The 24681-nt window shown below is 38.7% G+C and overlaps 1 protein-coding gene across 1 annotated transcript in view; it reads left to right on the top strand.

Moving 5' to 3' along the window:
* Positions 1 to 24681, top strand: part of Rfx6 (regulatory factor X6) — a 54089-nt gene that overhangs the window by 6000 nt on the left and 23408 nt on the right. Inside the window, exons 5-6 of the mRNA XM_032888719.1 lie at positions 13953 to 14030; positions 15241 to 15268. Of these exons, the coding sequence (XP_032744610.1) occupies positions 13953 to 14030; positions 15241 to 15268 (106 nt within the window). The remainder of the gene's footprint in view (positions 1 to 13952; positions 14031 to 15240; positions 15269 to 24681) is intronic.

The raw sequence follows: 24681 nt of genomic DNA, 5'->3' as shown, positions 1-24681 counted from the left end.
TCCTCAACTGTTGTCATCCAGATGGTCATTTTAGTCAAGTAATCTCTCTCTATATCCATGTAAACATAGAATGGGCTGTATGAGTCATGCCCTTTGACGTTCTTGGATATTCTTTCATAACTCTCTGTAGATCACCATTAACCCATGCTCACCAGTGGTTCATCTGTCCACGCTTTCATTTTTGAACAGAATCAGATCTTCCATATTGAAAAAAAAATCAGGTCAGACCTGACATATCCTCCACCATTTTTTGTTTATCTTCTCTTTGCTGTTCCTTGAAAGACTAGTTATCAGTTGTGGTTTGCCTTGGAGTTCTCTCTGAATTTGTAAAATAAAGGCAAGAGCTTGAGATTTGGGCAGAGGGAGGAGTCGGGAGCGAGAGGGGAGGAGTCAGGGGAGGAGAAAGGAAAGAAGCGAGGAGAGAGTTGTCCTGGGAGAAGGAGAAGCTGGAGACCTGGCAAATAAAAGGTGCAAGGGATGAGGGATTTGGGAGCTAGGAATAGGACAGTGTAGGGTGGATCTGCCCAATCTAGACGCTAGATTGTTTTCATATTAATTGAGTTGCATTTTCTTTGTACTGGCCGATTCGGGTTGGAGAGGAAACTGTAACAAACTGCAACAATCAGTCACTGTTCCCAGTGATAGGTACCTTACTCTGCCAGAATGCTTCTGTTTCTGGGTACATCCCAAATAGCCTGTTTCTATGATTACTCGGCTTTTGCCTACTGCCTAGCACTTGCTCCTTCCGACAACTTCCCTCTTCGACACAGAACCTTGACCTATGGGTTCCGAGTCACTTCACAGCCCCCCCCCCCCCATAACCCCGCCGCCATCTTTCTAGCTTGCAGGCAGTCTCCTGGATTCCAGTACAGTGCTGACCCACAAGGTAGCCTTATCTTAGTTTAAATTTTCCTGCTAATCATAGCAAAAGAGTAGAAATCAACAAGTGAAATTAATTTCAATAAAGTTTTGCTTAACTCGGTATAGAAAAAAATTCAGTGTGTAATCCATATAAAATTTTGAGAAGATATTTTGCTTTGTTCATAATGAGTTTTTAAAATCCCATGCATAGTTTGCACATTTCTGTTCAAAGCTAACCACAGTTCAGATGTTTCCTCCTCGTACAGCAGCTGCCTTTCACTGGCCAGCTCTGGTCACTTGCAAAAAATTAACTTCTAATTTTTGAATTCTCCTCAAGTTATCTTTCTTTATTCTCAGTTTTAAAGTGTCAACTTGACTCTCTAGTCATTCAATACAGAGTTTCCACACTGAATTTCTGAAGTTCTACTCCGTCCTTTCTCTCCCATGCTTAGGGACTTATATAGGCTCACGATTTCAGCTCTTTCAAAAGTATGTATGTATTTATTCTCTCTCTCTCTCTCTCTCTCTCTCTCTCTCTCTCTCTCTGTGTGTGTGTGTGTGTGTGTGTGTGCATGTCTATGTACTTATATGTGTACCATGCATGGCACACATGGGGAGGTCAGAGGATATCTTTGGGAGTCAATTCTCCCCCATCTGAGTGCTGGGAATTGAATTCTGTTTGTCTCACATCACCATATACATCTTCTCACTACTTCACAATTTCTACTCTTAAAGACAGTTTCTTACCTTGACAAAGTGTATTATGACTTAGTTTCAATCTGTTTTTCTCCCTTATTGTTTATCTCTCAGTTGTTAATATATTGCTATGTCTGTCCTGAAATTATTACCCCATTCCCTTTTGAATCATCCAAATGTCTTTCTTCTATGTTAGTTTCCCCTGCTGAGGACGTTCTTGCCTTTGTATGTATTTTGAAATCTTAGTCACTTAAAGGTATGCGTTATGAAGCTTCTCTTTTGAATGTTCTCTTATTCTGTTATTTTGGGTAGGTTCTTTGCACTCTCATAGCTGTTGATCAGAATCTGTCTAAATATGATATTAATTTAGCTCCTTCCTAAACAGATATTATTTTGAGGTCAGATACTTTTTCTCCTTCATTTTCAGTCCTTCCTGTTGTCTCACACATACTTTATTATCAATCAATACTTACTTTGCTGATTTTAAGTAATTTAAAAAATACTGTGGCCTGTGAAAGAAGAGTAAAATACCACACTGGGGAAAGAGCCTTTTCCTTCTAACTAAGTCAGCTTTTTGTCAAGCTTGGCTCAGTCCGGTTTGATGATTTCTAAAGCACTATACTGTGAAGGTAGAGGTGAGATCAGACAGTGTTTGAAGTAGAAAGATAGAGGGCAGAGAGGCAAAGCAACATAAGCAATCCTCTTGACAGAATCTAGAAGAGGGTGGGTGGGCAGGCTGCAGAGAAGGTCAATTAATCCCAGAAGAAGCCTTTAGGATTAGAGATGAATCATTAACTCTGGCCCTTGTGACACAGCCACACTCCTGTCCTTACGTTGATATAGCAACATTTGGTGACTTCTGGCAACTTATTTGATAATTAAGAGCCATTGACATGATCAAGGTCTAACGATTTGATATACCAAATTGTTTTTCTGCCTTATTGGTATACCATTTGAGTTTTATGACATGGCCATCACCCTTTTGGGCATTTTTATATTGTGAGTAGAAATAGCGCCCACTGTGTAAACAAAGTATGTCAAAAGATAAAGCGAGATCATGTTAGAAATGGTAATATCCCGATATGATTATTCGTATTCACGTGGCATACATATTTTTGCTTCTAAAAGACATCTTCAGATTTTATTTTGGAAGACAGTACATCTAAGACATCATGCCTGATGATTGGGACATGAGTTAAAGTTGAACACATCAGGCTGAATTCTATGCTTCCATATGTAAGTGTATGAGAATGGCCAGATCACTCAACCTTTATCAGAAGAGTGGGCTGTGATACCTTATAACATTATTTTGAGAATGAAATAACATTTAAATAATATTAATGGACAGTCAAGTACACCTTCCACCTTATGATGATACTCTTTTTATAAGAGAAAATTCTGACTGAAAACATCAAAAATCAACAATGCAATGAAGTTATTGTCTATTGAATTGTACACACACACCACACACAAACACACACACACCACACAAACACACACACAACACACACACACACACTCACACCCCCACACCACACACCAACACACACACCACACATCACACACACACACACACACACACACCATAACCATACACACACACACACACACACACACCACACACACACACACACACACCACACACACACACACACCACACATACACACACACACCACACAAACACACACACACCACCACACACACACACACCACACATACACATATACACCCCCCCCATTTCTTAGATCTAATCCTTTCAATAATGATACAAGATAGGAATTGCATTTTTTTATAAATAAGGAAACTATAGTTAGAAGGTTATTGTGAGTAAGTCCACAAGGATACAATCCTAACAACACTGGTGTTCATACCAAGTTTCAACGGACTCTAAAGTATATGCTTTATCAAGTAGTAGAAGTAAGAAAACCGCTTGTTTCTTATCAATCAAATTACCAAAACAATTAATTAAACTTTATATTGTTTTCATCTTTGTAAATTCAAATTTTTATTAATTTTGTACTGTTCAAGCAGTTTTTAAGAGTAGCTACTATTACATTCTTCCTCAAAGACAGTAATGTTTTATTAATATTTAATCACTAATTTTAGTGATATATATTTTGTATGAAAGCAAATTTGCACAACCAATGAACTCCATGCCTTCTAATTTTAACCCTAAGCATCTTCGAGGTAAAACCATTATCTTCCAACGATTATTTCTGCTAGGTGTTGAGCATTTCATGGGTTTCAATTTTATAAAAAAATATTTTATGACGATTACAAACATGGACAACTGAGACAGAAATACCAAGGAAGTAATCTTACTTAGAAAAATCAGGAGACCATTCTTCCTTCCAGAATTTTAATCAATTTTCTTGTAGTGTTGAGTAAGTTCTCAATTCTGCCATATTTTCATAGAGTAATCAAATTTTAAATATTTTGTTTGGGATGTCAAATGGAATTGGTGCTTGGCAATGATGGGTCTAAACAGCTCTTCTGGGTTCCGGACAGGAAGTGGGTGTCACAGTTTCTGAAACTGACCTCAAATGTACTTGGGATTCATGGAATCAAGTCTCTTTCCACTTCATAGCAATACGTGGACTCTACAGGTTGGGAAGCTATGATCCATGTGACAAGGGGTGACAAAGTGATAGCAAGCTCTACAAATCAAGTCAACATCATTTCTGTTTCTTCAGCCTTATTTTTCCAACCTCGATAACATAGTCTGTGTATAAGTAGATACCGAGACAGAAAGCGACTTCATCTTCATGTTTCTTCTTCTCCTTTCTTTGATGCCAAAAGATGCATAGAGCTGCAGTTTCTTTCACATTTTTAAATTTAAGTTTTCAAAAAATGAAATTCTCTAGGTATCACAGAATAAATCATGTACATTTCACGATTATGAGTATTTCGGGGATGATTGATACATTCCATTAGAATTGAGGTACAAAGCATGGTTCTAAAGAGTTTTGGAGGTATAGAGTCTTATGAGATATATAAGGGGTAAGTTATGTATCGCCAAAGGATTTTCACTATTCATATTAATAAGCATTATATTGACAGTCTCAATAGTTGCTAGCCTTTGAGGATACAAATGAAACAAAAAAGCCGGTATGTGTCTTTGCTCAAAATAGATGAATAGTGTAAGAGATGTCATAAGTGTGCTCTTTAACACATACACATGTAAGAGATGTCATACGTGTGCTCTTTAATACATACACATGTAAGAGATGTCATAAGTGAGCTCTTTAATACATACACATGTAAGAGATGTCATACGTGTGCTCTTTAATACATACACATGTAAGAGATGTCATAAGTGAGCTCTTTAATACATACACATGTACAAGGTACACCGTCTGAATCAAAGTTACATTTTAATTTCTGGTAGACTTTGATCAACCAAATCTTGGTTTTCAGACGTGATGGGCAAAAGCTATTATCTTATTTATTAGTGGTGATTTAGTGGGTTAATAAAAACTGATATGACAGCTGCTCTTATCACGGCAAGTTATTGCAAGTCCGCGGGCAGCTTAACCCTATCATTTCCTTATCGGTTATCATTTGTGCAGTGTAAACAGCCAACATCGGGGCCACCCGCTCAGTGGGAACATATGTTTCGGGAATTCTGTATGAGAAGCGGCGAGGAAAAGAGGAAGTGCGAGCATAGGTGGATTCTGGTTAGCTGATGAGGAAAAGTGCTGGACAGAATGTCAACGTGCTGGCCACGAAGGAGAAATGTAATAGTTTCACTTAGTCTACTAAGAATCTGTTATAGTTAACTTATGAGCCCATGGATTAATTAATCATTCCTTTGTGTTCATAATTTATAAATGAGATCAATCACTTAACATAAAGCGTAAAGCAGAAGACAGTGGTGCTAATGAATAGAAACAATATTGTTAGAAAATCAGAAAGACTAATTTTGCGATAAACTTTTTTTTTCTAGACAACATAATTAATCCTACTCAGAATTTTAGTGTTAGAGAACCGTGATCTGCAGAATGGCCCACGAAACAGGCAGCAGGCAGAGATTATAACTAAGTCAAAACAGTGAAACAAATTTCATTCTCGTTCACCATGTATTAGCATATGTTACTTCGTTGTAATGTTCCTGGAAACATTTCCTAGCGAGGTTTATTTTAGCAAAATCTATTAATGACAAACATTGAAAAATGCTACAGCGGAGACGAAGAATCCGCACACACCCTGCGTGAACTCGCTCCTCCCAGTTTTACGGGGTTTATGTTTAACTCTAGGAAGACAGGGCCGCTCGTGCACTATCTCTGCTCTTTTCTGAAAGACGCTAAATCATCACGAAGATGATAACGGGTGCTTTGTTAGACCAAAAGGAAGCTTAAGGGGAAAAGATTGGTTTATTTGCTCCCAAAGAAGCTTGGTACGAGACACTGGAGCACAGCGGTGGACAGAGTGAAATCCTGAGGTCTGTGTGGCCCACAGCTTCCTTTCTAAACTTGCTGACCTCACATCGGTGCTCTAAAGGATTTAAACATTCAGTTTTGGCTTTGCTCAAGCGTTTCATTGGTGACATGGAAATTCACCATGTCAGGCGTTTACTAAAAAAACCAAACTACTGGATTCAAGTTTATGTTTTATTGGTTTTCGAATCTGTAGGACACAAACATTGATAAATGCCCAAGGAGATCTTCAAATCTTAGTGCTTAAGCCACTGACAGAGATACTGATGATTGCAGGGCTAAGGCTACAATGGGTAAATGGCCAAGAATGGAATTCGGTGGACAGAGGGATTAGTTTTTGTCTCAGAGAGTAGGCAGTTTCACTCACCAACAATATGCCTCAGTGTTGACTAAGAAACAATCCTCTCCCAGGAAGGAAGAAAGATATATCTATTCCTAGTGGAGGGATCAAGAAAACGATGTCTGGAGCCATCACAAGCTCTTTATGGGGAGCTAGTAAGCCAGGCAGAAACAGTTAAGTTTACAAAGTGCTTCTGACTGGCTGAAAGGAGTGAGTAGATTTCTATATTTCATAGGTGATAAAATATTTTGAGCTTTGCCAAATTTTGGATTGTGCCAATCACACATACGTGATTATATCTGCTTGACCTTAATCGACAGGTTAGTTATAGAGTTTCTTTTATGACACATTGTTAGTCTTAAAACTTTTTCCATCTATTCAATTATTTGACGAGTTTATTGACTCCGTGTTACAGGAAGCTTGCAAGCTAGAAGGCTTTATTTACACGTGGAAGGTCAACTATGAGACAGCCCGATCAATGCTGCAGGTCTGAGGGATTCACATGGACTATTTGTGCTACTCTAACTCATGATGACTCCTAGTGTGTATCAATGCCCATTATTCAAATTATATTTATAGGCTTAAGAATTTCTTTCTCTCTCTCTTGTTTTTTAAAAATTGGGCAGTGTTTTATTTTCCTTTACAATTCAATAAATACTTCTCGATGACTGCACATCAGGTAAGGTTGCTTGGTAGTTCAGAAAGATCACAGTGATGGTGTTTTCCTGACAGTGGGTAGTCTTTGGTAGTGAGTGGAATGACTTGTATGATGTCACTGTCAAACCAGAAAGACTGCATTTATGCACCCGTCATTTTCAGGATTGTTGATAACTTGGGCACACTTCCCCCAAATCGCCTTGCCTCCTGTGTCCCAAGGCCCAGCTCTCTCACATTCACTTCAGTGACTGTACCTCTGGTGATCACACCCAGGGTTGTGTATAATGGGGATGGTGGATCCTTTTTCATACCGAGCATAGGCAGGCAAAAGGTAGCTTTCAGCTCAGGGTGTATAACTTGGGTTTTGTTGAGACGTAGACCCATTGGCCTAATGAACCTTTCTTTCATATTTAGGTGGTTTTCTTGTAAAACCATCACCAACAAAGCAGACTTTTGTAACCATTCTCTCCCATGCCTTCTTTTTTCTTTTTCCTATTCGAATAACTTTCAATACCTCTGTTTCTCCTTGGGCACCAACTTTGGGTAGCGGGACTTCCCAATTTCTTTTCATTTCTGCTTAATCAGGTTGGAAAGTACTTTTGCTCTCAACTGCCTCTCTCTGTCCAGCAGGTAGGCAGGGACTGCTCCCCGTGGAGTCTTCTCATCATCCTTCTGCTTGGTGTTTCTCTTTCCATGCATCTTAATGGTCTTTTTCATCTGCATTTTCTCAGCATGGCACTGTTTATGGTAGAGCTTAGCCTTCAGGCCAATCTTTTTTTTTTTTTTTTTTTTTTGCCTTCTTTGAATGTTCATGGGCCTCCTGACCCTCTTTCTTTCTCTTTTTCTCATGGTAGTCCAAATGATATCCATATTGTTTGTGGTGCAATTCAATCTATTCATTTTGTGGCAGGATGACAGCCTCGAAGCAGCCATCTGCGACCTCTTGGGTTCCAAAACCCCTTAATTCCTGGGTGTCACTGGCCCACAAGCTTGTTTCACTCAGACCAGAACAGGAAAGGCGGCTTAGAAATTTCTAAACGGGAGTAAGCTTGAGATTAAAAAAAAATTAGTTGTATCTTCTGCATTTCAGGGATGAAGGCAACATACGTACGCTGTTGAAGGACAGAGTTGCCCTGAGAAACGGTGACCTTAAATGTTGCCTTCAACCCATACAGCTGTTAAATAAGCAATAGCCTTTAAATAAACCACAGGGTTGGTAAGATGGCAAATTGGGTAAAAGCACTTGGCGCCCAAACCTGATTATTTGAGCTTGGTCTTAAGATCTCATGGTGGAAGAAGAAAACTGACTCCTTAAAGTTGTCCTGGTCTCCACACAGAGGCACTCATAGTCACATCACAACACACACACACACACACACACACACCCCATGTGCCCATACATATAAAAATAAATAAAATATAACATAAATCACAGATTTTTTTATTGGATATTTTCTGTATTTACATTTCAAATGTTAGCCCCTTTCCCAGTTCCCCTCCAGAAACCATCCTATTCCATTCCCCTTCCCCCTGCTTCTATGAGGATGCTCCCCCTCCCACCCACCCACTCCTACCTCAACACTCTGATGTGCCCCTACACTGGGGAAATGAGCCTTCACACGACCAAGGGTTGTTCCTCCTGTTGATGCCAGACAATGCCATTCTTTGCTATGTATGTGACTGGAGCCATGGGTCCCTCCATGTGTACTCTTTGGTTGGTGGTTTAGTTCCTGGGAGCTGGGGTGGGGAGGCAGCAGTGGTTGGTTGACATTGTTGTTCTTCAACAAGGTTGCAAACCCCTTCAGCTCCTATAGTCCTTGCCCTAACTTCCCCACTGGGGTCCCCATGGTCAGCCTGATGGTTATCTGCAAGCACCCTCATCTAAATCAGTAGGGCTCTGGCACAGCCTCTCAGGACACATCCATATCTGGCTCCTGTCAGCATGCACTTCTTGGCATCAACGATAGTGACTGGGTTTGGTGGCTGCATATGGGGTGGATCCCCAGGTGGGGCAGTCTCTGGATGGCCTTCCCTTCAGTCTCTGCTCCACTCTTTTTCCCTGTATTTCCTCCCAAGAGTATTTTGTTCCCCCTTCTAAGAAGGACTGAGACATCTACATTTTGGTCTTCCTTCTTCTTGAGCTTCATATGGTCTGTGAATTGTTTCTTGGGTAATCTGAGCTTTTGGGCTAATACCCACTTATCAGTGAGCGCATACCATGTATGTTCTTTTGTGACTGGGTTACCTCACTCAGGATGATATTTTCTAGTTCCATCCATTTGCCTAAGAATTTCATCAAGTCATTGTTTTTAAGTGTACCACATGTTCTGTATCCATTCCTCTGTTGAAGAACATCTGGGTTCTTTCCAGTTTCTGGCTATTATAAATAAGGCTGCTATGCATATAGTGGAGCAGGTGTCCTTGTTATATGTTGGGGCATCTTTTGGGTATATGACCAGGAGAGGTATAGCTGGGTCCTCGGGTAGTGCAATGTCCAATTTTCTGAGGAATCTCCAGACTGATTTCCATAGTGGTTATAGCAGCTTGCAGTCCCACCAACAATGGAGGAGTGTTCTCCACATCCTCGCCAGCATCTGCTGTCACCTGAGTGTTTGATCTTAGTAGTTCTGACTGGTGTGAGGTGGAATCTCAGAGTTGTTTTGAAAATCACAGATTTCTTTTTCAAGCTTTGTTATGAAGTTGGGATAATACATTACAGACTGTGGTCACTTGAAATCATGCATGTACGAAGTCCCTTACAGTAGCAGTAGGCAACTACTATTACCGTTTGCTGTCACCGTCTTCAACTGGTGCAGCATGTGTCAACTCAGAGTTGCCTTTCTTCCTTTTAAAAATTGTTTTATTTATTTACATTTTAAATGTTGCCCCCCTTACGCGTCCCCCCTTCTCTTAAGAGTTCTCTACCCCATCCCTTCTCCCCTTTGCCTATGACAGAGTGCTCCCCACCCACCCACCCTCCCACACCTCTCACCTACTTAGCCCCTCACCCATCCATTCTTATCTCAACTCCCACCTCCCTTCCCTGGGGCATAAAGTCTCTAGAGACTTAGGCACATCCTTTCCCACTGAGGCCAGACAAGGGAGTTCCTTTGCATGCTCTTCTGCTCCAAGACTGGTGACTCCCCAGGGTCTGAGTCCCTCCCCTATCTGGCTCTGGATCTTCACAATCTAGCACACGGAGGAAAAGCATTTGAAGAAGACTCTCTCAATGATTCCCTATCACCAGGCAAGCTCATGAGACTGCATTGTGATACCAGGTCAGAATCCTGGTGTCTGGGTTGATATGTCAGTTACATTTGACTAGTGAATAAAGTACACAAGGCCTTGACTTTGAATTCGAGTTTGTAAACTTTCATACTCTAATTGTAATTAACATGCATTGGTAATAAACGACAATAATGAAATCATTTTCTAAAAATAAGTTACTGGTAAGTGTATATGATAACAATCTTAATGACATAAATAAGAAAACAAATTACAAAGCCACACTAGTGAAGGTCTTGAAGGATGCTGCAATTTAAAATAATGAATGCAACTATAGTTAATTGCAATTAATGCAACTGTCAGATAATTTTTTTAATATTGCATTTTTAAGTTTTTAATCTTTTTCTACAGTCCAGCCTTTATCTCCCTCCTGGTCTGCCCTCTGACTGTTCCAGATCTCATACCTTCCCCCTCCTTCCTCTCCAAAAAGATGTCTCCACCCCCAACCCCCATCCCCCCAGACCTCCACCCAGACCAGGCAATCCTCTGCTGTATAAGTGTTGGGGGCCTCATATCAGCTGGTGTGTGCTACCAGGTTGGTGGCTCCGTGTCAGAGCAATCTTGGGGGTCCGGGTTAGTTGAGACTTCTGGTTTTCCTCTAGGGCTGCTCTCCTCCTTAGCTTCTTCCAGGTTTTCCCTAATTCGACCACAGGGGTCCCCAGCTTCTGTCCCTTGGTTGGGTGTAAATATCTGCATCTGACTCCTTCAGTTGCTGGTTGGGCCTTTCGGGGGGGAGGCAGCCATGCTGGGCTTCTGTTTGTAAGCACACCATAGCATCAGTAATAGTTTCAGGCCTTGGGGCCTCCCCCTAAGCTGGATCCCACTTTGGGCCTGTCACTGGACCTCCTTTTCCTCAGGCTCTCCTCCATTTTTGACCCTACAGTTCTTTCAGACAGGAATAATTCTGGGTCAGTGTTTTTGACTGTGGGACGGCAACCCCATCCCTCTACTTGATGTCCTGTCTCTCTACTGGAGGTGGACTTTAAAAGTTCCCTCTCCCCACTGTAGGGCATTTCATCTATGGTTCCTCCCTTTGAGTCCTGAGAGACTCTCATCTCCCAGGTCTCTGGTACATTCTAGAGGGTCCCCCCTCCTCCTACCTCCTGAGGTTGTCTGTTTCCACTCTTTCCGCTGGCCCTCAGGGCTTCAGTCCTGTTCCTCCCTCCCCTAAGCCCTGATCATGTTCCCTTCTTCCCCTCCCTGTTCCTTGTCCACCCAAATCCCCCCAATTCCCAATGCAGGTAAGTTTAAAACCTGGAAATATACTTTCCTCCGTGTCCATTGGTGTGATCACTACAACAGGTCTAGCAGGCATCTAGCTCAGGAGGCCATGAACTGGGGTGAAGAGCTGGCCTTACTTTTCGTGTCTATTTCGTTCATCATGATTCTGACAACTGTCCCAGTGGCCAGACATGATAGACATGCTTTGGTATTTATTGAACTCATGGCTACCTCTTGGAATTACCTGGCTGCCTGTCACCTTTGAAGGCAGTGTAGTTCTTTATAAATTGTGTGGCAAACTGTTGTATTTTACCCTGGTGCTGTTTGTATTTTTATGCTAATTGGTGCTGCCCCAAGGAGGAGTGGATAACATTCACAGGTGATTTCATGTGTACCTTTCCCCCATCTTAGTTGGTTAAATAAAGGCGAGAGCCTGTGCTTGGGCAGTAGAAGGGAAAGGTGGGGCTGGAGGTTTTGGAGAGGGAGACAAGGGGATGGAGGAGACAGAGGAAGCCTGAGAAGGGTGGAAGGAAGATGGAGCAGAACAATGTGGCCTGGAGAAGCCACAAGTAGCAAGGGATCTCATAGCTGGGGAACAGAGCAGTGTAGTGGTGAATCTGCCCAATCTAGGCACGCAGCTTATAAATATTATAACTGAGTTATGTGTTCTTTGCTTGGGCTTGTTGGGGTTGGAGATTTACTGCAATAGCAGACCACTTTACCATGGGATAGAATTATTTTATTACAGGCTGAAAAGGGGGGTTAGAAATGAGAAACAAAGAGAAGTTTATCGATGGTTGAAATGACACTTAGCATATACTGTTTTAGCAAGTGTAGTTGTTTAAACTACAGAGTTTGGAGAGCAAAAGAAGACGGAATTACAATATTTTTCCATTTAAAAAGAGCCTCTCAACGTTAGACACCACCACTATTTCTTCTAATGCAGTGACATTGTACCAGTATCTTAGTGTTAAAGTTTAAAAAAGGAAATATTGATACTTACTTCAAACCTCTAAGCTCATAATCTGCATTCTGCTACTTTATCTGCCCAAATGCATATAAATCTGCTAGTTTACCCATAGTTTAAGACCGGCTGATACTGTTTATTATTTGTTATTTACTGTTTGATCATTTCTATCACTGCATTTCCTTTGATTGGGTCTTCACTAGTTAAGTTTCTTTCTTTTACTATAGGCAAGTAAAGCCAGTTCAGTATTTTTGAGCTTTCTGACATTTCCTATTTTTCCATCTCCGTTCTTGTTTTAATACACCTTAGAGATCCTCTTGCCTCATATCATATCGTATAGCTTTTACCATCTATAAAGGTGGAATAGTTATGGCAGTCTTCTGTTCAGGCTCATAGGATACTGTTTTCCTTTGACCAAAACTAATAGCGTAAATCTTCTTTTCAGGCTTACAAAATATCATTCTTCCTTTTTTAAAACATATAACACTGTGTGTGTGTGTGTGTGTGTGTGTGTGAGTGCACATGCGTGCGTGCACGTGTGTTAGTTTTAAAACCAATGTATAACTCAAGCGACATTGAGTCACTAGCGACAAACTTGCTGCCACAATCTTTGTGCTTGGAAGCTCTGATCCCTCAGTTGTCAGATAGTCCATAGCCCTAGTGAATGCCCTCATCCAAAGACTACATCTTTCCCTTTGGGCCCTGGAGCCATGACCTTTCTGTTTTCCCTTGAGCTCTGGGGAGCTTCTCCTAATCATACACGGGAGGCCACCTTACCCTACCAATCATCCATACCCTCCCTGTGCATATGACCCTGAGCTAAAGAGTGGCTATGGGAAATGTGAGAGTGGTGGAAGGATCTGGGATGTGCAGTACCCGTCCCTCACAGTGAACAGAGCAAAACTGATAAGTGATGGAATGGTGGTCATTCCCCACTACCATGCTCTCACCTGGACCTCCATGAGTCTAAGAATCCCAAAGTCTGATTGCTAGGTCATTATGGGCATGCACTAGAAATGTAATAGCACAGGAATAGCCTATGAAGCCAACTCATTTATTTATTTATATTTTTAAGTATTTTGACATGCTACCTAAAGCTCTTATATGTACATCTTTTCTAGGTCATGCAAAATTTTAGGAATAGAACAACTATACCAAGTTCTTTTTCTTTAATTACTAATGTCATAAGAATGGCTTGAAGTGTGTGTCTGCCATTGTTCTACCCACTTTAAACTCATACGGTAATGCCAAAAAGTGACATCTTAAAGTACAGTTAGTCTTGGGTCCAATAGAAGTGTCGTCATATTTTAGTTTTATCTACTTCGTGACTTTAAGTGCACATAGATGGGAAAGCATGGCAGGAAGATGGGCAGTGGTACCTCACAGGGATGGTTTTCTGTGGGTGGCAGGACTTAATGGGTTAGTGCAGTTATTCCTAAGTTTTGCTTCTCTTTCATTAATTCAGAAATGGTTCTTATCTTAACGTAGGTATCATTACTATGGGATTGGCATCAAAGAAAGCAGCGCCTATTACCACTCCGTTTACTCTGGAAAGGGCTTGACAAGGTAGGGTGATGACATAGTAAACATTCATTTCTGAATTTCTTTAAGTATACGTGATATCTATTCGATAAATTGCTTTGTTAGTTTTTTTCACTATGAAAATGTTTTCTTCTAATTATCAAACCTAATGTCAGTATAGTATGAACATTATCACAATATAGTCTAGATTACTTGGTAAACTATATAATTTTAATGGTTAATGAGAAAGTAATGGTGAGCAAGGGTCCCCCAAGAGATGAGGAGAAGAATCCAAGGAAGGAGAATTGCCTTTAAGTTTACACTTACTCAGGGGCTGGGGAAGACGGCTCAAGGGTTAAGAAGACTTGTTCTTGCAAAGGACTCACATCCTCTCATAACCACCCAAAACTCCAGTTCTGGAAGATCCAATGCTGTCTATGGCCTCCATGACACTCAGACATACATGCAGCCATAAACATACAAATAACATAAAAATAAATAAACTTTTTAAATATTTTCAATTACTCAAAGAGTTGAGTTTATTTTCAATAAAAATAAATTTAAAATTGTGATTTTTTAAGATAGTAGTTTTAAAAATCTGTATATTTGAATAATACCTTAAACAATACAAAAAGGTTATTATAATAATTGCTAAACATAATCTTTGAGTACCATATTATTTATTAAGACAGTCTGATATGATGGTGCATTTGAGTCTCTGTGATAAAAATCCATGTTACTATAAAGAGCACATTGTTTTAACTGCCATGAACTATCAGGAGCAGGATATTAATATGTGGGATTATAATCAATAAAACCAGGTGGAACACAAGTTTTAGAAGAATGTTGGAACAGACTAATTAAAACTTCACCTGAGATTTCCTCATGGTGTGGTTATGGAGACTTATTTATTAACTCTTAGAGTAACTAAATTTAATAGCAAAATATCTTTAGGGAGAATTAGTCACTTGAGATTAATTTGGATATTTACAGTAATATGTTACTAGTGAATACCCATAAGAAAATGTAAATACAGGCTAGGACACATACAAAACTTTAGTATAGTGTTTCTGCTTGTCTCAAATCTTATTCAATTTCCCAAGATTATCTTCTATTTTAATTTCTTCTCCCAAACCATTTTATAGATATTTGAACAGTAATGATGTTATGAAACAGACTACTTCTAATGTTCTCTGGGTTGTCTTGCTTTAATGTTCATTTCTTTCAAACTAATGAGAAGTTTATGGTTTTTAAGGTTTTCGGGGAGCAAACTGAAGAATGAGGTAAGAACGCTCTTCACATCTGCTTTGTGTCTTAAAAGGTCAGAAAGTTCTTTTTACCTAAGTATGAAAGCAAATGTTATTTATTGGGAGCTGGTTAAAAACAAGAACTCCAAATACAGTTAGGCCAGACTTTGAGTGAGAATCTTTGCATGGACCTGCTCAACCACTTCCTGTTTGTTTGGAAGACAATTTTCAGTGGTTTAATGCCATATATGTAGAAATTGGAAAGTAGGCCTCTACTGACCTAAAAACTTCTACTTCAATGACTAGAAAAGCTTAAGTAGAGAATATAGAAAGAATTGGTAATTGAACTATATACTGATTCAGGGAAAAGCTTTCATAATTGTCAAGAAGCCTGAATGCTGTACAGCCCTGCTCTTTGTTCAGCTACTCTGTGTACACACACACACACACACACACACACACACACACACACACACCACACACACACACAAACACACACAAACACACACAGGCACACATGCTTACATACACACACTTGCACAAGCACATGTGTACACACACATGTACACATATACATACAGGCACTCATGCATGCATGCTTGCAACCACACATGCACTTATACATGCATGCAACTCACTATATGAATCTTTTCCCCTTGGCTTTCTCTCCAACCTCTCCTTAAAGAACAGATCGGTAAACTGACTTTATCTAAATGAGTTATACTACCATTAGGGACGGCATGGCTGATTAGGCACATGATAAGACCTTCATTATCTTCAGCTTAACTAATCATTAAAACAAGGTGCCATAGAACTCAAGGCTCATGACAATGTGTTGTGTGGTAAAGAGTAACTCAAGCTAAAGTGTAACTCCATTAATTTAATGGAATAATACAAGCATATTATGGTAAGAAATAATAAAAGGCCCCAACCCTCTGAAATGACCAGTTTCTTTCCAGTACTTTTAAAACAGTTAATGGTTAATTACACAATAAACTCCAGATTGCCTTTTTTTATCAATGAAATAATAGCTTTTATTAAATAAACAATGATGAAACTGCAAAAATATTGACTTAGAAATGCACGTTGGCTCATTTAAGATTAGGTCAAAGGGGTTGTCAGTGATTTCACTCAGGTGTTCTTCCAGTCTGATGAGATGACCATTGAGCTTTGATGCATTCAGTGACTTGCCCTGTGTACAGCACATTTTAGCTCACACAGTAAAAGGAAAATACATCTGAGATCTACTTGTTCCTCCTTAGGAAACTATGTTACTAATCGACATTTAGCCAATAAAATTTTTAATAAACTTTTCTTGGCGTGTTATATGGGCTATGTATTTTCTATAAGCACCTGCACCAATAGTCATACATTTTTGTGATGATGACTGACCATGAAAGAACTTTCCAAAAGCTCAGAGTTGAGTAACCTTTTGCAGGCAGAGGGCTGAACTCAGGCAGTTTCTACCACTGAGTGGAACCCCCATTTGCTTAAAGTGATTTTTTTTTCTTTTCTTTTTTTCGGAGCTGGGGACCGAACCCAGGGCCTTGCACTTGCTAGGCAAGCGCTCTACGCTTGAGCTAAATCCCCAACCCTTAAAGTGATTTTTAAAGTGATAAGATATTTGCACCACAAAGTTGAAAAATTCAAAATTATTTTTGTGCTTAAGGTGATCAACAATTCCTATTTGTTAAGGACAAAATATAATCAGTGCAAATCTATGTATACTATCCATGTATACTATGTTATTTGAATATTTATAATTCTGACATAGATTGAGTAGCTGCCAATCCTGGTGATTTACAGCCAAAGCAAACAAGGCTGAGAGATTCATGGGCATAAACATCAGGTGGGGTTCTGCTTTTTTAAATCCACCGTCAAAGCAACTAATTTACATATTTATAATACTACAGGTTCTAGAGGACAAGGTAGTATCTAGATATATGTGTGGAATCTAAAGCATATATTTATGAATTAAAAATTTAAGACAATCAAAATTTATAAACCGCTATGTTTATTAACTTCTCCATCTTTTCTTTTTCATTTTAATTGTTGTTTAGCTTCTGTGTGTCCAGTGTTTGTTTTCCTTTACATTTTGAAGTGCTTAAAGCTTTGCAAAGACATGTATAATAAATAATAAAATTTCATGTACTCATCATCCTAAGACATGAGAATGAAGGTGCACGTCTTCCATTCAAACTAGAACATGGAGAGACAAATCAGACGGATGTTGCAAACTCTCTGACAGTGGGCTGAGGTAGCTTCCTTAACACGCTGTTTCTCTGTCAGGTCACCAGCTGTGAAGCAACTTGGGAAAAATGGGTTGGAGGAGCTTTAGGAAGGTCATGGGCACTGTCAATATTTCACTGTTTTCATTACTTGTTAATAGGCTGACATTAAGCATATTGTTTAAAACATGAGGTTCAAATTTATCAGTATAATAAAGGTCTACTTCAGAGTTCCTCAGACTGTTTTGAATTACCATATTTCTTTGCATTAATAACAATTGTATAAGTGTGGAGTAGGTTGTGTTTTAAGAGTACATTAAGTGATAAAAATAAAAAAAAAGTGTGCTAACTCATGGCTATGACAAATATATGTGCTAGTTATTTAAGGCACTGCACATCCACAACAAAATAGTGACAGTGGTTCCCTCCATATATGAGACATATAATCATCTTCTAGTCTGTTTGTTTGTTTGTCTCTCATTGTATGTATCTTCACTCCATCTCTTTATATAACAATCAAAAACTATTATGTGCTTTAAAATCTTAAATTCTAAATAAAAATACATTTGTCAAAAAAAAAAAAAAAAAAAAGGAAAATCAGCTGTCCTCAAGCACCATTCCCAGGGTTGGGAATGCAGTCCTAATGTCCCTAGGTGCCCACTGTATGTAGAACTCTTTTGAAAGACACATATTAGTTACATGTCTTTCTGGGAGAAGTAGAAAAATTCAAATAATTTCTTCATTTCTCATGGATTTTCTGTTGAGAACTGTGGAAACAGAGTCTTAGAAAACTATGAATGGGAATTATATAGGAAATTACAGAGTTTGGATGACAGGAGCCTGCAGGAGTTTTAAAGAGTAGTCATAATTTTTAAAAAGCACAAATATATCAAAAATTAAAATTATAAGAGATACTACTGGTTAGGTCCACTAGATATTATGTCATTCTTTATATATATATTCTAATAGATACCTCCATGGTAATTAATTTTTGAAATCAATCAAAATAAGTATAAACTTTATATAGACTATATAGAAAGTAATAGTTAAGAGAAGTATAAACCAGAAGACTCCGTAAAAGGACATATCTAATAGATACCAAAATCTTACAAGTATCTGATATGGACTCAACTATAAACAGAAAAAATGCAATAGAGATTCAGTAGCTGAAAAAATTCTCTAGTATAAATAAAGATTGAGTGAGTGGTTAGGGTTGACTACAGTAAAAAAAGGGACAAAGATATTTTTCAAAGACTCGTTTCAAGTTCTTACTAGAGGAAGTTGGGTTATCAAAGCAAAAGGTACCACAAATTATTCTGTCTACACAAAGCCTGCTTTGATGCTTCCTCAAGAGAAAAACAGTTATTTTTGTTGTTACTGTTGTTTTGCTTTTCTACTAATACGTTTGATAATGATCTTAAAATAATCTTAACATATTGATCTCTTACACACTTCATGTGCCAGAGAGAAAGACATGATGATAGTAGTTTTGTAGTTTATTTCATCTCAAACCTATAGTTTTGGTTGTTGTTAGTTCTCCTTGTTTACTTGCTTTTTCTTCTTTTACTGTTTGAGAACTTCACACATGCATAGATTGTTTTTTGATAAAATGTACTCCGCTTTCTCTTCTTCAAATAAAACTTGGGTAGGTTTTCCCAGGTGGCCTCCCATCAGAGACTGACTCGTTTTCCCCCAGATACCACCAATTACAAATAGCTCCTGAGCTAGGGTGGGGCTTTATGGGTTCCTCTCCAGCACATGCTGGGATCTTTGATTGGCAGTCACAGAAGTTGTGAGTTTATTTGTGTGAAGGAACTAACATTTCTAGCAAATACTGTTTCGCTATCGATGTGCATGACATCTGTCACTTGCAATCTTTCTACATGCTATATCAGGATGGCCCTTAAGCCTGGAAGAAAAGAGGTGTGATATAGATGTCCTAATGAAAGCTGAGTACTCCACAGATTTTCATGCTCTGCACATTGGCCAGTTGTAGGTCTCTATACTGATAACTATCTAATACAAAAGAAACTTTTCTGATAAATAATGAGAGTCACACTAATCTATGTGTACAGAGATAAGTCATTAGGAGTTACTTTAATACTATGTACATTTAGCAATTGACAGCATTGTGTTTTCATCTAGGATTTTTGATTTCTCTAGATAGAGATAGTATTTATAAGTATATTCTGGGGTACGGTAGCTACTAATCATAAAATGTCATTAAAAATTAAAAATCGAAATTTGTAGTCATACTATATTTCAATTGATTAAAAATTATATGCAGTGAATGGTTACTATTTTAGATAGAATTTACAGAACATTAACACCACAGAAGTTCTGCTGAGCAGCACTGTTCCATGATGTGTAAAAAATGTGATGCATTAGAAATGTAACAGAGTGAGGTTGACCAGATGTCTCAAAGTTTAAGACTATTTCCTGCCCTTCCAGAGGACCCCAATTCTTGGTTCCCAGAATTGACATCAGGTGGCTCACACCTTTTCAGGTCTCCACAGTCACCTGCATTCATTTACATATAACCACACACATGCACATAATTAAATAAAAAAATTTAAAATCTTTTAAAAAGACATATAACCAAGGATAATATATTCATATAACAATAACAAGAATGACTACTATAAAATATTGATGTTCAAGACACCCATTCTGGATGGCTAGTATCCATACTAAATGAAAAAATAATATTTTGAATACTATCTTTGTCAATAAAAATTACTCAATACAAATATTTGTAGGAAAATGAAAGCCAGGCCTGGTGATGTACACATATGATCACAGCCAGCACTTGGTATTTTAAAGTTTGCTTGATCTACTGAGTGAGTTCCAGGGCAGCTAGGGTTGCACATAGAATTCTAGTCTTGAAAAAAAAAACAGAAAAGAAAAAGGAAATGCAAAATTATTAGAACTATTATAAGTAACTTTTCACAGGGTCTGAAGAAATGCTGTAGTTAGGAATATGAAAAAAACACCCTTGAATATTAGAAGAGACAATATCTGATAAAGTCAAAGGTACCATATTTAATAGAATTCTTAAAGAAATTCTCACAGAACAGAGAGGCACATAGAAGAATGTTCATTTCAACATTGTTTATCCATTGTATCTAAATGCTGGAAAATAATTTAAATATCTATTGTGATTTAATGGGAATGAGGGAACTGTCTTTAGAATGTGAGTAATTTTGAAACCATAGTGAGTGGATTATAGAGGACATCAATATAGGATACATTATGTATGGTACCAATTTTAAACAATAAATATTGATTCAGAATCTATTTATAGGAAACAAAGTTTAAAGTATGAATAGTGGTGATCTAGGACACACCCAGATGATTGATTTTTTTTTCTAGTGGAAAGGAAAGGAAAGAAAAGGTAGCTTAAATAAGGATGGCTGCAAAGGCTGTTTTATCATAGGGAGTGTCTCATGTCTTAGTCAGGATGATAAGTATATTTATTATCTATCCTACGTAGCTTTGCAAAGCCACAATGCAAGCTGAACAACAATTAAAAACCTCAGAAATAGGGCAGAAAGCACAATTAGTTTGTAATCTTATGAATTTACATTGACTTAAAATTTTGGTTTATAAATACATGTTTTAAATTTCAAAATCGTGGAGAACTTCTCAGAAACCTTTAATCCTTTGCAATAAAATAAAACATAATTATATTGTCCTGGTGAAGAAATACATTTTATCGCTTTTGTTAGAAACCAGTTTTTAATACTTTTAACCTCCTTTTATTTAAAATAGAATATTTTCTCACACACTATATTATAAGTATAGTTTCCCCTCATCCTACTAGTCTCAGTTCCTTTCTATTTGCCTTTCCCTCTGGAATCACTCCCTTTCTGTCTCTCATTTAAAAAGAACAGGCTTCCAAGAGACAACAACCAAATATGCCAAAATAAAATATAATAAGATAGAGCAAAAACTATCATACTGAAGTTGGACATTACAACCCAACAGGAAGAAGAGACCCAAGAACAGACCCAAGAGTTAGAGACACACTGTTCTCTAAGTCAAGAGTCTCGCAGAAAGACTAAGCAAATGATTATACTTAAATACACTCAGAGGAGCTGGAGTAGACCCATGCAGGCCCTGTGCTGGCCTCTTCACTCTTTGTGAGATCTTTTGTACCTTGCATAGTTGAAATTCAGAGAGCCTTGTTCTTCTGGTGTCTTCTACCCACTCTGGGCCTTACAATCTTCTAACTTTCTCTTTCATGAGATTTCCTGAACTCTGACAGGAGGGAATTGATGGGGACCTCCCATTAGAGACTCTTCTTCTCTTTCTGTCTCTGTCTCTCTGCATAATGTCTAGCTGAGGGTCTTTGTACCTGTTGCCCTCTGCTACCTGAGGAAGCTTCTCTGACTGAATACATCACTGATCTATGAGTGTAGCAGAATATTATTAGGAGTCATTTATTGATACTTTTTTATCAGACTAGTAGTGTTTAGTTTTGTCCTAGGTCTTTTTGGCTACAAGTCTCTAGTTCTTAGTTACCCAAGCAGTGTTGGTTATGGGTTCTTTCTCATAGAGTGGGCCTCAGTCAAACCAGACATTGGTTGGGTACTTCCACAAGTTTGGTGTCCCCATTGCTCTAGCATATTTTTCAGGCAGGACAGATTATAGGCCACAGTTTTGTAGCTGTGTTGGTTTCTATAAGAAAGCAGTTTTATTAATGCTTGACTTTGTTTTTGGAGCAATATGGAATTGAGTGGTTTTAATAACATATGCTATCCTTTATAACTTTCATCTTTTAAACTTTTCACATTTATCTTTTGTGTAAGTAGGGATTCTTATTCAATGGAAAATCATTCTTACCTTATTATTCTCTGATGTCTCCCTTCCATACCGGACGATGCACTTTGTCTTTTTCTCTAGTTGTTCGTCTACTTTTGTGTCTTTGTGTTTATCTTTTAGTGAGCCAATGAGTTTAATTGGAGTTCCTTAGGATCTTGGGTTCTTTACAGGGTGCTGAACAATTTATTAGTGGCTTGCCACTGAAGAAAATATCTCATTTATTCCTAAAAACCACTAATTACCTATAGATATGGCTGTAGAAAGGGGCAGAGACTTGTGGCCCCAACCATACATAACACCAACTATATAGTATTTACAAATATTCAGGTAAAGACAGGGCCTTGTGAGTCCTTCTCAACACCATGATGGAATATAGAAAGACTCAGTCATGTGCAGGTCTGCCATGCCTAGAAGACAGCATTTCACAACACTTGATTCTTTCCCCTATCTCTTAGCATCTTTCTCCTGTATCTTTCATGGTTCTTGAGCCTGGGGCAGGACCAGTTAGTTTCTGCAAGTTGATCAGTCGTGAGTCTCTGTAGATACTACTGCTCATTGCAAAAATTCTTCTCTAACCAGAACGGAAAGAAGCATAACTGTAAGCACACTTATTTAGGGACTGGAGAGATGGCTTAGTGGCTAAGAGCTCCAACTGTTCTTCCAGAAGTCCTGAGTTCAATTCCCAGCAGCCACAACCATCTGTAATGGGATCTGAAACCTTCTTCTAGTGTACTCACTCTACAGTGTACTCACATATGTAAAATAAATAAAAATCTTCAAAAAAAACCATACTTATTTAGAAGACAACTGGCAGACACCTTAAGTCCATTTAGCAAAACAACAGTAGCTCCTGACCCCACTGCCTACGAGCTTTCCACCTCACTTGGTTGATTGTTTCCTAGAACAATAGATGCTTTTTCATTTTATGATGTCCCCAGTTGATCTTAACTCCTTGACAAATGAAGTCCTATTCAGAAAGTCCCTTTCTTTCTTTCTTTCTTTCTTTCTTTCTTTCTTTCTTTCTTTCTTTCTTTCTTTCTTTCTTTCGTTCTTTCTTTCATATCCTGATTGAACCCTACCCATGTCCTCTCCTCTCAGTCCTGCCCTCTCAAGTCCCTCCCCTATTACCCCCTCTTCTTCCCAGAGAAGGGGAAACCACTCAAGTGCCTTACCCTGGAACATCAAGGTACATCCTCTTCAATTGAGGCCCAGGCAGTCCAGCTAAGGGAAGGGGATCCAAGGGTAGGCAACTGAGTCAGAGACAACCTCAGCTCCAGTTGTTAGGGGAAGCACATGGAGACCAAGCTGCATGTCTGCTACAAATGTATAGGAGTCCTAGGTCCAGCCCCTGCATGCTCTTTGGTTGGTGATTCAGTCTCTGTGAGCTCTCATGGGCCCAGGTTAGTTGACTCTGTAAGTCTTCTTGTGGCGTCCTTGACTCCTTCTGCTTGTTCAATCCTGTCCCCTACTCTTCCACAAGACTCCCTGAGCACTGACTGATGGATGTTTGGCTGTGAGTCTTTGCATCTGTTTTCCATCTACTGCTGGATGAAACCTCTTAGGAGATAGTTCTTCTGGGCTAGCAGGGTATCTGCAAGCATAGCAGAGAATCACTAATAATGTCAGGCGTTCGCTCTCTCAAATGGGATAGGTCTCAAATTGGGCCAATCATTAGTTGGCCATTCCCACAATCTCTGCTCCGTCTTAATCCCTCTGCATCTTGTAGGCAAGACAAATTTTGGGTCAAAGGTTTTACGGTTGGGTTGATGTTCCCCACCCTCCACTGGAATTCCCCAGCTGCTAGGAGTCTCAGCTAAGGTCACTTCCATAGACTCCAAGGAACTTCCAGAGTAATGCTTATGTTTTTTTTTTTCTAGAAGTTTTGATGGTTAGGCTTTACACTGAGGCTATAACTTGGCCTTTTCTTAGAAACCAAATTCTTTATTTTTATAAGTCAGCATTTTTTTTTTTTTGGCTTAGAGTATCTTTGTTGGTTCACTGGCAGTGTTCATATATGGCAAACCCAAAACAGAGAAAATTTTTGAAACAGATCTTGAATGATGAAGTCTAATTAAATAGAGTGGATTGAGAGCTACTTGTAGGTATAACAGCATACGAGGATTAAGTCATATAATAGTTCTTGACTAGTTTTAAATTTTTACTTAACACTTCACATGCTTGAAAATATAGATGAGAGCTAAAATTTATAGCAATTATGAATATTTGATTTTTGTATTAACATAAAGTTAGTTTAAATGCTTATACAGAATGTTTCCTTATACAACCAGTGGTCTTTAAAATATTTGTTAAGGACTCAAAGGTCTTCCCAGCTTTTTTCCTGCTTTACTGTGAAAGTCTAGAAGGACAGAAAGCCTGGAACTGATAAGACAGGGAGAA

Source organism: Rattus rattus, chromosome 18 (genome assembly GCF_011064425.1).
Source record: "Rattus rattus isolate New Zealand chromosome 18, Rrattus_CSIRO_v1, whole genome shotgun sequence".
NCBI classification, from domain to species: domain Eukaryota; kingdom Metazoa; phylum Chordata; class Mammalia; order Rodentia; family Muridae; genus Rattus; species Rattus rattus.
This window is presented reverse-complemented; position numbering and strand designations above follow the sequence as displayed.